At 41.2% G+C, this 14422-nt stretch overlaps 1 protein-coding gene across 13 annotated transcripts in view; it reads right to left on the minus strand.

The window, feature by feature from the left end:
• The window catches only part of LOC144504391 (CAP-Gly domain-containing linker protein 4), a 226452-nt gene that overhangs the window by 40106 nt on the left and 171924 nt on the right, over positions 1–14422 (minus strand). For all 13 annotated transcript variants that reach the window (XM_078229631.1, XM_078229633.1, XM_078229629.1 and 10 more), the window contains one exon: positions 12196–12260. In XM_078229631.1, coding sequence (XP_078085757.1) covers positions 12196–12260 — 65 coding nt within the window. The remainder of the gene's footprint in view (positions 1–12195; positions 12261–14422) is intronic.

The following is a 14422-nucleotide window of genomic DNA, read 5'->3' on the forward strand; positions in this document are numbered from 1 at the left end:
ATAATTGCTTAAGAAGTGAGCACTAACATGTTACATCGTCAAATTCTTTTTAGAAGTTGACCATTTTAAATTCAAAAGCAAACAGGTCAACAAAAAGATGACTGTTTTTAAACTCCAATCTCTCAAGCTATCCTCCAAGCACTATTGTTCTTATACTTGAGATGCACTCTCTTGTGTATGTTTTTCTGTCATGTTAAAATGTAAAGCTGTTAAGATGATCCCTTCCATTATTAAAACTAGTGTTTGTGATCTGGCTTTTGTAGCAAAGAATTGGTTTATGCTGCTCAGATTGTGTGCTGTACACTGGAACAAGTCAGCTACAAACAAATTGTACTGCCACTTTCACCTCGAGACACAGAGCAGTATTTATTAGGTCTTCATATAGTTGGTTAAACAATTCCCTCAGTCTATCCTTGGGTAATCTCAGGTTTAGGATTGCATTAGGAACCATTGTTTGAAATATATGGGGATGGGTGGCAGGCGGTTTTGTCCTTGAAACTTCATAAATTGCCTGTGAAAAATCAAAATGGTGGCTTAAAATTCCAAAAAGGTCACTCCTGTACATATTACCTTAAAACTACAATTTCTTGTGGTCCAGACAGAGCTGAACGATTGCAGCACAACTGGCTTGCTGATAGCAAGAGAATAATCCAGAATTTGATTGGAGGAACAGGAAGTATGGAAGAGCCAGAATCTGTGAGAAACTATTTCCTTTGCAATATGTCTTTAAAGAATAGCAGCACGCCATCACTTTAAGGGAAGTGTGTCAGGTTCCAATCTCAGTTCCATTTTGGCCTGGAACGTAACACAGCACTGCACCTGATGTCCCAAACTTCCTATGCATGTTTACATGTGCCTGATCTTAATAAATGGACCCACAACATGTTTGCACAATCCCTTATGAGCAATTGCTGTCTTTATGCCACTGTATCACACATAACATGGCGTGCAGCAGTAATTCCTTAAATACTACATAGTGTTCAGCATGGTAGCAAAATTAAGTACAGATGTGATATGGTGATCAGTCTTAGATCATGCAACATAGAAATATAGAAAATAGGAGCTGGAGTAGATCATTCAGTCCATCAAGCTTGCTCCAGTATTCAATGTGATCATGGTTGATCCGATATCTCAACGCCATACTCCTCTCCCCATGTAAACATTTCAATGAGATCCCCTCTCATTCTTCCAAACTCCAGTGAATACAGGCCTAGTTGAATCAATCTCTCCTCATACAACAATCCTGCCATCAGTTTGGTGAACCTTCATTGCACTTTCTCCATGGCAAATATATCCTTTCTCCAGTAAGGAGACCAAAACTGCACACAATACTTCAGGTCTGGTCTCAACATCGCCCTGTACAGCTGCAGTAAGACATCCTTGCTCCTGTATTCAAATCCTCTTGCAATGAAATACTTTGTATCATTTGTAGACAACTCCCAATAATATTTTCTGCCTTTGTTGCTTCTTATATCCTTAGCACCAACCCTCGACATTTTGGTCAGACCGCAACAGAGGTGAAACGTGGGACAGAGTTGAAATCGCAGCTTGGTGACTGCACAGAAAAGCTTTGAAGATACTGTGCTGAAATAAAGTGCTGGTAAGCAGATGGTTGCCTCATGATGCAGATTACAGTGCATAGCCAGTCAATTCAGTGAGTGGCACAGTGCGTCGAGAGGACCAGCATCAGATTAGCTCAGCTAGGAAAGGTGAGTGACCAGGGTGCAGGTTGGATCAGTAGTGAGCAAGGAAGGATCAAGCAAAAAAACCAATTAAACTGTCATAAAAATCAGACAAGAGAAGGTTGCGATTCTAACAGGCGAAGCTTTGGAAAAGCGTGCAAAAGCTGCTGAGGAAAACACTCATCCCAGGTACCAATGGAGAAGGAAGGTCAAAGGGATAGTTCACAAAATTCTGCACTTTGAATTGGGTACAACTGACCTAGAATCCAAATTCAAAACATTCAAACAGTGTATAGAACTACGGTTTCCTGATTCAGGTGTATGGAAACCAGAAAAGTAAGCCATAGAAATTAGCCTAGCAATTGGGAATGAAGGTTCACGCAGGTTGAACATGTTAGGATTAACAATAAAAGAGCTAAAGGATCCCCAAAAGATATGAATATGTTGGAAGACTAGTTAAGTATCATCGACTGAGCTAACCGGGTGCTCGTCCTCTCAAAGCACTGTCCATTCACTGAATTGACAGGCTCTGCCCTGTAATCTCCACATGAGGGATCTGTCTGCTTACCAGCTTTTCGTTTGAGCACAGTGTCTTCAAAGCTTTCCTGTGTAGTCAGATGGAAAGTTAAACTTCCATATTCATCAACTGGAATTCATGTAATTTCAACAACAGTCTACAGAATCCACAGACCACTTCATCAGCAGATGCAGGGAAAAGGATATATACTGTGATTTTTAAAATAGCGAAAGCAGACAGAATCGTTAAGTGGTGATCACATCTACTCCAATAGAAGCATTCCAGAAACATCTGCTAGACAAATTCAAAATGTGTAGCAACATCATCATAATGAATGGCTCAAAGGGCCAAATGGCCTCCTCCTGCTCCTATGTTTCTATGTTTCTATATAACAAAGAGCTCCAGGATGGACATAATTCCCAAGTGATTCTCGCAGATCGATGAAGCTTACAGGTCTTAAGTACAATCCCAATTGACACACTTACTAGAATACCCAGACCTACCAAGACATGTGGAAGATGTGGCCAGCTTTCCATCAATCTTGCAAGGCATGTGGCAGAAAGGGATAATGGCAGCAGCTGTGCACCAGAGCATTGGCATACAGTGGCACAGTGGTTAGCACTGCTGCCTCACAGCGCCAGGGACCCGGGTTCAATTCCCGGCTTGGGTCACTGTCTGTGTGGATTTTGCACGTTCTCTCTGTGTCTGCATGGGTTTCCTCCGGATGCTCCGGTTTCCTCCCACAGTCTGAACGACGTGCTGATTAGCTGCATTGTCCCGAACAGGTGCCAGAGTGTGGCGACTAGGGGAATTTCACAGTAATTTCTTTACAGTGTTAATTTAAGCCTTACTTGTGACTAATAAATAAACTTTAACTTTACAAAGAGTTGTGCACTTCCCCAAGCTCCAGGCCACCTTCAAGCATTTTGAATGGCCGTCTGATATACCATCAGAAACATGATTGACAAACTACAAAATGACAAAGATGTGTATGACAAGATGAAGAGCTACGAACATGTTTCACACCATCAACCTTGTGGAAAACATTGATGCCATCACACCATTTGAAGTGATGATGTGGAGATGCCGGCGTTGGACTGGGGTGGGCACGTAAGAAGTCTCACAACACTCACCTGATGAAGGAGCAGCGCTCTGAAAGCTTGTGAAACCAAATAAACCTGTTGGACTTTAATCTGGTATTGTGAGGCTTCTTACTGTACTACTTGAAGTGTTTGCCAAGATTCGCCCTAAGAAAGTTGGTAACTACTCATTATTGACAAGATTGACTCGGGGCATGTGCCAACATGCCACCCCTGAGAAATCTCGAAAAGATATATCCGAAGATGTGGAAGTCATGGCTAAATCTACCGCTATAAAACTCTCAACGTACAATGGTTTACAAATTCCATGTGCAGGTTCCATTGTCCTGGAATGCAAGTACAATCAATCCTCTTGGTTACCACAAACATTTTACATCATGAAGACCAAAGGTCCAGCAATCACAGGTCTACCGGCATGCTGTGACATCACACTAGTAAAAAGCCATGGAATTAGTCAGACATCACAAGACAGATCAACCTCAGAAAGTAATCCTATCATTTCAGTTCATGACCTAACATCAAAATAACCGGAATGTTTGACAAAATTGGCAGTTTTAAGGGAGCTGAAACATTACACTTGCAGAAGAATGCAAGTCCAATAATTGATACACCATTTAAGTGTGGCATCCACATTCAAGAGTAATTTGAAAGTCAAATTAGGCAAAATGGAGAAAGGCAGAATCATCAGAAGAGTGCAGAGGGCAGCATGGTGGCACAGTGGTTAGCCCTGCTGCCTCACAGCGCCAGGGACCCAGTTTCGATTCCTGGTTTGGGTCATTGTCTGTGTGGAGCCTACACATTCTCCCCGTCTGCGTGGGTTTTCTCCAGGTGCTCTGGTTTCCTTCCACAGTCTGAAAGACGCATTGGTTAGGTGCATTGGCCATGCTAAATTCTCACTCAGCGTACCCAAGCATGCGCTGGAGTGTGGCGACTAGGGGATTTTCACAGTAACTTCAATGCAGTGTTAACGTAAGCCTACTTGTGACACTAAGAAATAAACTTTAACTTCAAGACTTTAAAACTTTAGCTCAGTCATGTGTAATAAAGAAAGTCGAATCATTGAGGGTATGCCTCAACCACAATGTTTAAATCCAGATATAAATGTCAACCTTTAAAATACCCATATTAGAAGAGTTATATCTGAGATTTGCAGGTGCAAAATTCTTCTCAATGCTTGACAACAAACATGGTTACTGGTCAGTACATCTCACGGTGAAATCCCAAGATCTTACAACATTTTGCACCTCACTTGGATGGTACTGTTTTCAACAATTTCCTTTCAGACTATCTGTTTGCAGAAATCTCTTTCAAACTCACAAGGACCACATTACATGCACTGTGTCAGGATGCGTCTGTGTCACCAATGACATTGCCATTGTGGGAAGAACAAATCAAGAACACGACTATAATGTACACTTATTGATGCAAGCAGCACATCATGAAGGATTGGTGTTCAACAACCTAAAGTGTGCCATCAATGTGCAGCAGATCAATTTCTTTAGTTCTACTTATTCCAGTGCTGGCATATGCCTGATCCAAGTACAATAGAATATTTTAAAGCCATGCCAATTCCTCATGACAAAGGACAATTTTCAATGATTAATTTCTTGTCTCCATATCCCAATACCACCCAAAAATCATCCTTGCTAAGGAAATTGTTGAGAAAGGATCTGTCTTTCCTGTAACCACCAGTACCTCTTTGAAACACAAAAACAATGATTATCAAAAGCATCCACACTGCAGTTTTCTGATCCTAGGCAGACAACTACATTGGAGAGAAATGCCTCACAAAAGGTCTGGGGGTGTGCATACTACAAAAAGGCAAAGTGATTACATTTGCTTCAAAATCCCTGTCCGTAATGCAATCCAACTACTCCAACATTGAGCGGGAAACATTAACTTTAGTGTTTGGAATCATACATTTTCATACCTATTTATTTGCAAAAGACTTATGGTAGAGCCAGATGATTTGGTGAAAACCATTGGCAGTAGAAGATTGTAACTTCGCTGGATATAGATTCAAGGTTATGATGGTGAGATTAGGTACAAGCCGAGTAATTTGGTGGTCACATCAAATTTACTTGATTGTCTAATCCAGCAAAAAGAGATGTATCTTTTTGGGTCTAGAAGTTGATTTCATTGACATTGAACTTGAAGATGTTCGCCAAATTGATCTGGCACGTTTCGCACCATTCAAATGTCAGCAGCTGCAAGAAGGAATGACAAAGATTCCACACTACAGGTTCTGTGAAAAACCATCACTGAAAGATGGTCTGATTCAATTCAGCATGTCCACGAATACGTGAGACCATTTTGGCCTTACTGAAATGAACTAGGCATCTCCGGGGGAGTTATTCTTGAAATCAGGCAGGCCATTATACCAGAGTCTCTGTGGCCTGATATTCTTCAACAATTTCATCACTCATAGAAGGATGTAGAACAGATGAGATTTGCAAGAAAGACAGTCCATTGGCCAGATATGAACAATGACATTGAGGTTGTCATCAAGAAATGCAAGGCATGCCGAGAGCATATGCCAAGTCAGCACAAAGAATCACTGATTCCAAATGATGTTCCTAACCATCCTTGATCCAAAATCACATCTGACTTTTTCCATTTCCACGGCACTGACTTCATCAATATTGTTGACTACTTTACCAAGTGCTCCATTATTCGACAATTACACAATATGTCAAGCACAACTGTCATGCACGCTGTAAGTGCTATCTGCAGTTTGTTTGGTGCATCCAAAGAGATCACTATGCATAACGGTTTGTAATTTGTTGGTAAGCTATTTCAGAAAATGTGAGAAGTGGAATATCGATCACACTACTTCTCCTCCTCATTATCCTTGATCTAACAGCCGAACTGAATGGGCGATTTGCAGGATAAAATCCCTAATTTTCAAATGTAGGGGCAGCCCCACCCCAAGAAAAGCATAGGAACACACCCCTGTCCCTAAACCTAAACAGGAAACTGTTGGATATTTAGGGACATTCAATTTCTATCGTAAATTTATTCAAACTTCATCACAACAGCTGCTCTACTAACAGATTTATTGCAAAAGAAAGCAAAGGTTGTATGAATAGGATGGGAATAGAGGGATACGGTCTCCAGAAGGGTAGGGGTTTTTAGTTAAGTCGAGCAGCATGGTCGGTGCAGGCTTGGAGGGCCAAAGGGCCTGTTCCTGTGCCGTAATTTTCATTGTTCTTTGTTAAGAGACTGCCAGACAGCTTTTAAAAAGCTGAAAGAGATCCTAAATGTTGTTAGCTATCCTTAATTTCAATAAACTCTTTAAGGTGACAATTGATGCTAGTAACTTAGGGTGGGTGTAAGATGAATTGGGCATAGAGAGCTAGTGGAGTACTTTTCTTAAAAGAAAAATCAGCACCAAAAGATATACTCTATGGTAGAAAAGGAAACTCTGGGGTTGTTATTGGCTGTTAAACATTTTGAGGTATATATTCATCATGGTTGTAAGAAACATCGGTATATATTGACCATCATTCTATGCGTTTGTGGAAAGATTTAAGACTCACCATGTCATTTTTTTCAACTTGCTGATATCACCTTATAACATAAAGATTGGATTTATTGGTAGAAAAAAAAATGGGTGTGATTCTCAAAGCCCATTCGCAATGGGCACAAATTCTGTTATAGCCGCTATCTCTTACAAGTAGGCTATAATGGGATTTGTAATGGCGAGATCTCAGTTTGAGATCTCCCCTGCACCCTGCCAGCGAAGTATTCAACTTCACACCCAGAAAGAGCTTGAATCTGATTTTCATGAATCAGGATTCATTTAAATGTCATTATACAGCTTAATGCCTTTGTTCCGGGATCATTACTGGTTTTCAAAAATGAAAACCAGTTGTGATGACCAGGGTCACAGAGGTGAGTGTAGCTCCGAGATGGTGATGCACATGGCAGGGCAGTGGCCTGGCACTGTCTTTGGCACCCCGGCCGTGCCAGGATGGCATTGCTGGGGCAGGCCCTCTGTGTTACCCCATTGGGGGCTCCTGATGAATGATTGGTAGAAAGGGGGGTTGTGACTGCATTGGGGGTGGGAATGGGGCAGAGACTATGAGTGGAGGTGCTGCGATGTCGGCGGTGGGAAAAGGGGCTTGGGACACCCTGATGCTTGCCTGGTGTGGGGGAGGGTGGGGCACCCAATCTTTCAGTGGGGAGGGATTGCCCCTCTATGTGCGATGGTTAGGGGTGTTCCCTACATCTACCAGGTGTTTTCATGTCCATGGGGGGCCCCCAATGTTCATGGTTGGTTGGAGGAGGAGACGGGGGGCAGCCTTTAACTTTACTGTAAGATCAGGGTGCCCATCCGATCTACGAACCCCTGCTTTGTCAGCCACACACTCCCCCCCCCCCCCCCTCCAACCCGCCACACCCCCCAGCTGGCGGTGTAATCCTCACCAGTATTTTGAAATTGCAGAGTCCTGTTTGATCAGATTAGCAAAGGCAACTGTGAAACCAGCTAGTTTCACACAGCTTTTCCCACCTGCTCCAATACTCTGTGCAATTTTGGGCAATTTCCACCCAAGTTAATTGCTGATACATTATCAATAACGTAATTTTTGTTTTTTATATTCATTCATGGGACATGGGCTTCGCTGGCTGGCCAGCATTTATTGCCCATCCCTAGCTGCCCTTGAACTGAGTGTCACACTTGGCCATTTCAGAGGGCAGTTGAGAGTCAACCACATTGCTGTGGCTCTGGAATCACATGTAGGCCAGACCGGGTAAGGACGGCAGATTTCATTCCCTAAAGGACATTAGTGAACCAGATGGGTTTTTCCGACAATCGAGAATGGTTTTATGGCCATCAGTAGATTCTTAATTCCAGATAATTTTTATTGAATTCAAATTCCATCAGCTGCTGTGGCAGGATTCGAACCCGGGTCCTCAGAACATTGGCTGAATTTCTGGATTAATAGTCTCGGCCATTGCCTCCCCTTTGTAAAATTATCTAAAAAGCAAGTCAGAAAAACTGTACGGACCCTGTTTCAGGAGTGAATAACTGAATGAGTGCATGTTTGAATTTTGTTTAAATATGGTGTATATCTTTCCTGTAAACTTTGTAATGAGATGCACTTGGAAAAGGCATTTCATTCCTTAAGGGTAGAGGTGTTGGGAAAACCATATCTTCACAAAGTGGATTTTCATTTTAAAATTTGGGAGGCCACTGTGTTATTTGGACACTTGTTTTTTTTACAAAAAGATCATAACTTCATCTTTGGACTGGGGCAATAATGCCATTTCAAAAAAATCACCTGATCAGCATAGTACCTAGCATAGTACTTTTGAGGGGGAAGTGCTGTTTGTTTGCTTTGAACTTCAATCACTATAATTGATGGGTGGAAGGAACTGGAAAATGGCAAAGGATAATGGATTTCTGGAAATCACCATGACAGAGACAAACATCATCTTTTCATGTTGGCTTTGAACTCAGTCTTTTTGGGGTATAAACTGAGGAGGACCACCCTAATTGACACTCTCCATGCCTTGCTTGAAACTTTGTGTGTGGCTATTAACCTGAAGCCAGAGAATCCTCACCTGAGTGTAATTTGTCTGCATTTGGATACCTGCATAGCTAAAACAAAACTGATCCAGCTCTATGTATTCCTCCATGCCGAAACTACGTTGGTGAGAACCTCCAGACATCTACTGGGACCAACAGCCTGTCTTTACACGAGGGAGCTCCAAATCAACAGCATCTAACTCTGTGAACTTTATCCATTGCTTATAAAGCTTTTTCTAACTGGCCCTTCCCTGCAGAAACTACTTGTGTGTCCATTGTTTATATGCATGTCCTGGGGAATTTTTAAGAAGAGATCGATAGTCATATTTCCAGATTACAATTGTGTGTTAACCACTTCTTGAAAATAGTTAAAATGTTTTGTTTTATAATAAATCATTAACTCTGAGTTTAGTAAAAGAAGCCTAGTTAAAGTCCATTTTATTCTGTGTACCAAGAAGTGGTAGTGAAGGTAAACAATTGACGATTTTGATGAGTACATTAAACTTTTAAACTAATGGCATGAACTGTGGTGCAATGGGATGAGATCATCCGCGCACTCCTCCCATCCTGGTTGTAACACAGTTCCTCAAGCCTATTCTACCAGGCAATTAGATCGTGCCTGATCTGTATCTGAAATCCATTAACCCACTTTGGCTCGGTGACCCATGATACCCTTGTCCAACAAAAATCTCGGTTGTGCAATTTTCAATTGAATTGAGCTTAACTGTTCTTTGGAGGAGAGAATTCCCTATTTTCACAACTCTCAACATGAATAACTGCTTTATAACATTACCCCAAATACCCCAGTCAACTCTATCCCCTCAATTAAATCCCCCTTACTCTTCTAAGCTCAAGAGAATACAAGCCTAGGTTATACGACTATCCTCATATTTTAACCCATTGAGCCCAAGTATCATTCTGATGAATCTGTACTGTAATATATCCTTTGAAGTGTGCTGCCTAGAACTGAACATCATACACTTAATTGGGTCTAACAAGTGCTTCATATAACTGTTACATAACTTGTACCCCTTTGTATTCCTGCCTCCTTGAGATAAAAGTCAACATCCCATTATCTTTTTTGCTTATTTTTTGTCCCTGTCCACTAGCCTTTAGTGATTTCTGTACTTGGATCCTTTAATCTCTGCTTTTCCACATTTCTAACTTTCATCATTTAGAAAATACAATGATCTATCTTCCTTAGATTCCAAGTGGATAACCTCACTTTTCTCCACATTTAACTCCATCTGCCACTCGGTTAATGTATCAATGTCCCATTGCAACACTCTGGTCTTACCTACATTATTTACTGTATCATTTAACTTGTTGCTCTCTGGCTCTCTGGGCAAGATTCTCCAGCCTCCCAGCTTTGTGTATCCCAGCGGAGGAAGGTGGCGTACTGTTCGCTAGTGGCGGGATTCTCTGGGCCCGCAGCTGCTAATGGAATTTCCCATTGATGTCACCCCACACTGCCGCAAAACCAGCGAGACCGGAGAATCCCGCCGGGGTGAACAGCCAGAGAATTCCAGTCTCTAATTAATAATACTCAAAATAAAAGTGAGATCTTAAACCACATGCAGCCTTTTCTAAGTCTAGGTGATGCCAAGAGCCTTTGTCTGTCCAGTAGGCTGGGCTGGCTTGAGTTGTCACTTGCTAAATCATTTATAACTCTGTCAAGCATGTTAAGTGTTAAAGTATTCCATTTAGTAACTTCCTTTTCTTGCCTGGAAAATTGAAGAATAAATTGAACAGATTCCTCAGTACTATGACTACCATTATAGCCTTTACAGGCACTTTCAAATGCAGTGAAATAAATTGAAAAGTAATTTGTTTAGCACTTACTATATTCTATCATGCTAACCCTTTAAGCATCTATAGGGAGCAGCAGTACTAGATGACTATGGGATCAATTTGCAACTAGCAATACAGGAAGCTTGAGTGTAGGGATCAAAATGAGGCAAAGGATTATCATCCTATTTTTCCTATGCATTACACCCAGGTTAGCAGAAAATATACAACCATTTTCTTTCAAATTTGTGCTTGAAATTGGAGCAAAGCCTTGAGAAGCTGGTGGTGAGCAATTTCTTTGAATCATTTCAGTTCTTGTGGATTGTGATTCTCATGACAGAATTAGGCAGAAAATCTTGAAATTTGATCCATTGAAAGTAGAACAGTATGTGTCCAAATTAAGATGGGGTGTGATTTGGAGGGTGACATGCAAATGATGCTGTTCCTATGACATTGCTGTTCGTGCTTCTCAAAGTAGAGATCATGGAGCTGGAGAGGGTGCTGAAGTAAGTTTGGCGAATTGCTGCAATGCTAGAGATGATCGTTGCCATGCACTTATGTGGAATAAATAGTGCTTGCCATGTGTCAGCCCCAGCCTTGATGTTGTTCAGGCCCTGGTGTACATTGGTATAGGTTACTTCATTATTAGAGGAGTTGTGAGTAAAGCTGAACACTATAGAGCCTGTAGTGATTAGAATCTGATAACTACAGTCATCTTCCTATGTGTAAGTTATAGTCATGCACTGGAATATTTCTTCACTGATCCCCAATGTTTCAGTTATGGTATCATAAACTGGTGCTCAGCAAGGAGAAGTACTGATCTGTCAGTTAACAGGAGAGAGTTATGTGGTAACAAGTAAATTTCCTTGGCATTATTTCATGTGAAGGCATGAAATTTCATGTGGTTTTTAGTGATTGTTGAAGATTCTCATGATCAAGCCACCCAACTGTGTGTCCAACACTTGAAGGTTCTATCCTACCAGTAGGGCAGAACATTTCCAGAGTTGGTGACCAGGGATGATGGCACTGGAGGAGCCCAGGACCTAATGTCTGACAGTCTGGCTGTTATGAGTAGTCAATGAGACAGCTCTGCTAATTTACACACCAGTCCTCAGATGTTGAACTTTGCAGGGTTGACTATACAAGATTTATTTGAACATTGGCCAGAGCTACAACTGGGAGTAATGCTTTTATTTATCAAATTTGAGTTGTTCAGTATTAATAGATCAAGAAATTGTACTTACTTCCATGATTGGATTAATACAATACTTTTTAAACTTTATTAACTAGTTGCATTTTTTAATTGCATTATTTTAAAAATTAAAATGTGACTGATTAGATCAGGTGGAACACCTCACTAATGTAAAATATAGCACTGTGGCAAAAGTGAAACACTATTCTAGAGCTCACAGTAATAATGTAACAAACACTATGGGCAGGATTTTATGGCCTCACTCGAGCGAGACCAGAAATTCCCGTCTGGGGTCAACGGACATTTCTGTTGTCTGCCCTCGCCCGCTCCGATTCCGTGGCGGGCAGGGAGGTAGAATTCCAGTGTACAAGTGAATTACGTACCTATAAATGATCGATTGTGTTTACCGGTTGGGATATCTGAGAAGGAATCCAGTGTTTCTGTCATCCTAAAGATAAAAACAGATACAGTTCAGATGAAAGGAGTAAAACAAATTGAAATGTACATTTTGTTCACATTTTAAAGTGCATCTGCTCCAGAGAAATTTGGTATCAAAATGTTGACTTTTGTCTTCTCAGCACTCTGATTTGGATGCTAATGGAGCAGTAAAGATCAAGAAACCACGTATAATTCAGCTCTGCTGGGCTCAGACTACTTTTAGGCTCTGCACTATCTTCAAGTCAGACCTGGAGTAGATGGTTACATGCCACAGAATTGCCGGCCTCTGACCTCTCTTGTAGCCACTTATTTATAGTTTCTGGTAGCCCGCAGGATAGTTGACAGTGAAGGATTCAGTAATGGTGATGCCGCTGAATGTCAAGGGAGATGGCTGAATTATTTTTTGCTGGGTATGATCATTGCCTTTGTTGTGAAGTTCGTGTTTGTAAAATTATAAACATTATAAATACTGATAAAATGCTAAGAGTTGTAAAATTGTCTGTTTAAAAGGTGGTTTTGTCTGTGTGCTGGGTGCTGCAGGTGCAAGAATCCAGTACAGATTGAAATATTGTTTTGAGAGACAAAACAACAGGGTTGCTGTGGTAACAGGCTTTAGCATTTGAATGACAACATGTTTTGAATGTTAACCAATCAATTTAAAATAAGCATTTGAATCGCATCAGCCTATCGGATTTGAATTTTGATGCTCTGATAACCTGTAAACTAATCCTATTGTGCGAACTTTGCTATGTCATCAGGGGTATAAATGCCACCGCTCTCAGTTCTAAAGGGCCAGAAGCCACAAGAAGACTGCCTGTCAGCAACCTGCCACAGCTAACAGCTAGACAGAGAGACACAGATAGACAACTCTCAGACAGTGTAAAGGCCGCATTTTATGTCTTTAAAAGAAAGCCTCATTTGATCTTAGAAGAACACAAGAACAGAAGCACAGAAGAAGATTCCAGGAAGACTACAAACCTGATTGACATTTGAGAGTGACTATAAAAATTCTATTTTTTTATTTGTTAATAAGTGGGAATTGTAATTATCTCAACAGCATTCCATTGGAATAGTATTTTTTTCCGTTTGTTAATAGTTTAGTTAATCTGTTTACTGTTGGTTAGAAAATAAAGTGATACTTGTTTCTTTTAGAGAGCGAGTCTCAGGGAGTCATTCTTGATTTAAGCACTAAAAATTGCTGTAAGCAGATTGTACCATTTCTCACATATTCTTCAAAAGATTATGAAAGGGAGGTACTTCTCTTTGAGTGGTTGAGTGTTAGTTCTCTGAGAGGAGATTACCCTCCCCTTCGTAACACCTGGCACTTGTGTGGTGTGAATTGTGGCTCAAGTACCAAAATCCAGTTGAGGGGTGGTAATTTGGTGGGTTGGATTTGTCCTGCTTTTGTGAACAGGGCATGCATGGACAATTTTACACTTTGTTGTGTTGATGCCAGTGTTGTAGCTGTACTGTTACTGCTTAGTTAGGGACGCAGATGGTTCTGGAGCACAAATCTTCAATACTATTGCTGGAATGTTGCAGTATCCAGTGCCTTCAGCTGTTTCTTAAAGTCATATGGAGTGAACTGAACTGGCTGACATCTGCCACCTGTGATCAGGGACCTCAGGAGGAGGTCAAGACAGATCATCCATTTGCCATTTCTGGCTGGAGATTGTAGCAAATGCTTCAACGTTCTCCTTTGCAATGAAGTGCTGGACTCCCCCATTATTGAGGATGGGGTTATTTGTAGAAACTCATTCTTCTGTTCATTCTTTAGTCGTCCGTTACCATTGATAACTGGATGTAGCAAGACTGCAGAGCTTAGATCTGATGTACTGATTGTGGGATCCATTTGCTTTGCCTATTGCATGCTGCTTATGCTCATTGGCATGCAACTAGTCCTGTTTTGTAGCTTTACCATGTTGACACCTCATTTTTAAATATGCTTGGTGCTGCTCCTGGTATGCTCCCCTGCACTCTTCATTGAGTAAGAGTTTTAACAACACCAGGTTAAAGTCCAACAGGTTTATTCGGTAGAAAATGCCATTAGCTTTCGGGGCGCTGCTCCTTCGTCAGATGGAGTGGATATCTACTCATAAACAAGGCATACAGAGACACCTCTGTATGCCTTGTTTGTGAGCAGATATCCACTCCATCTGATGAAGGAGCAGT

The sequence above is a fragment of the Mustelus asterias genome, chromosome 15, assembly GCF_964213995.1.
Source record: "Mustelus asterias chromosome 15, sMusAst1.hap1.1, whole genome shotgun sequence".
NCBI classification, from domain to species: Eukaryota; Metazoa; Chordata; class Chondrichthyes; order Carcharhiniformes; family Triakidae; genus Mustelus; species Mustelus asterias.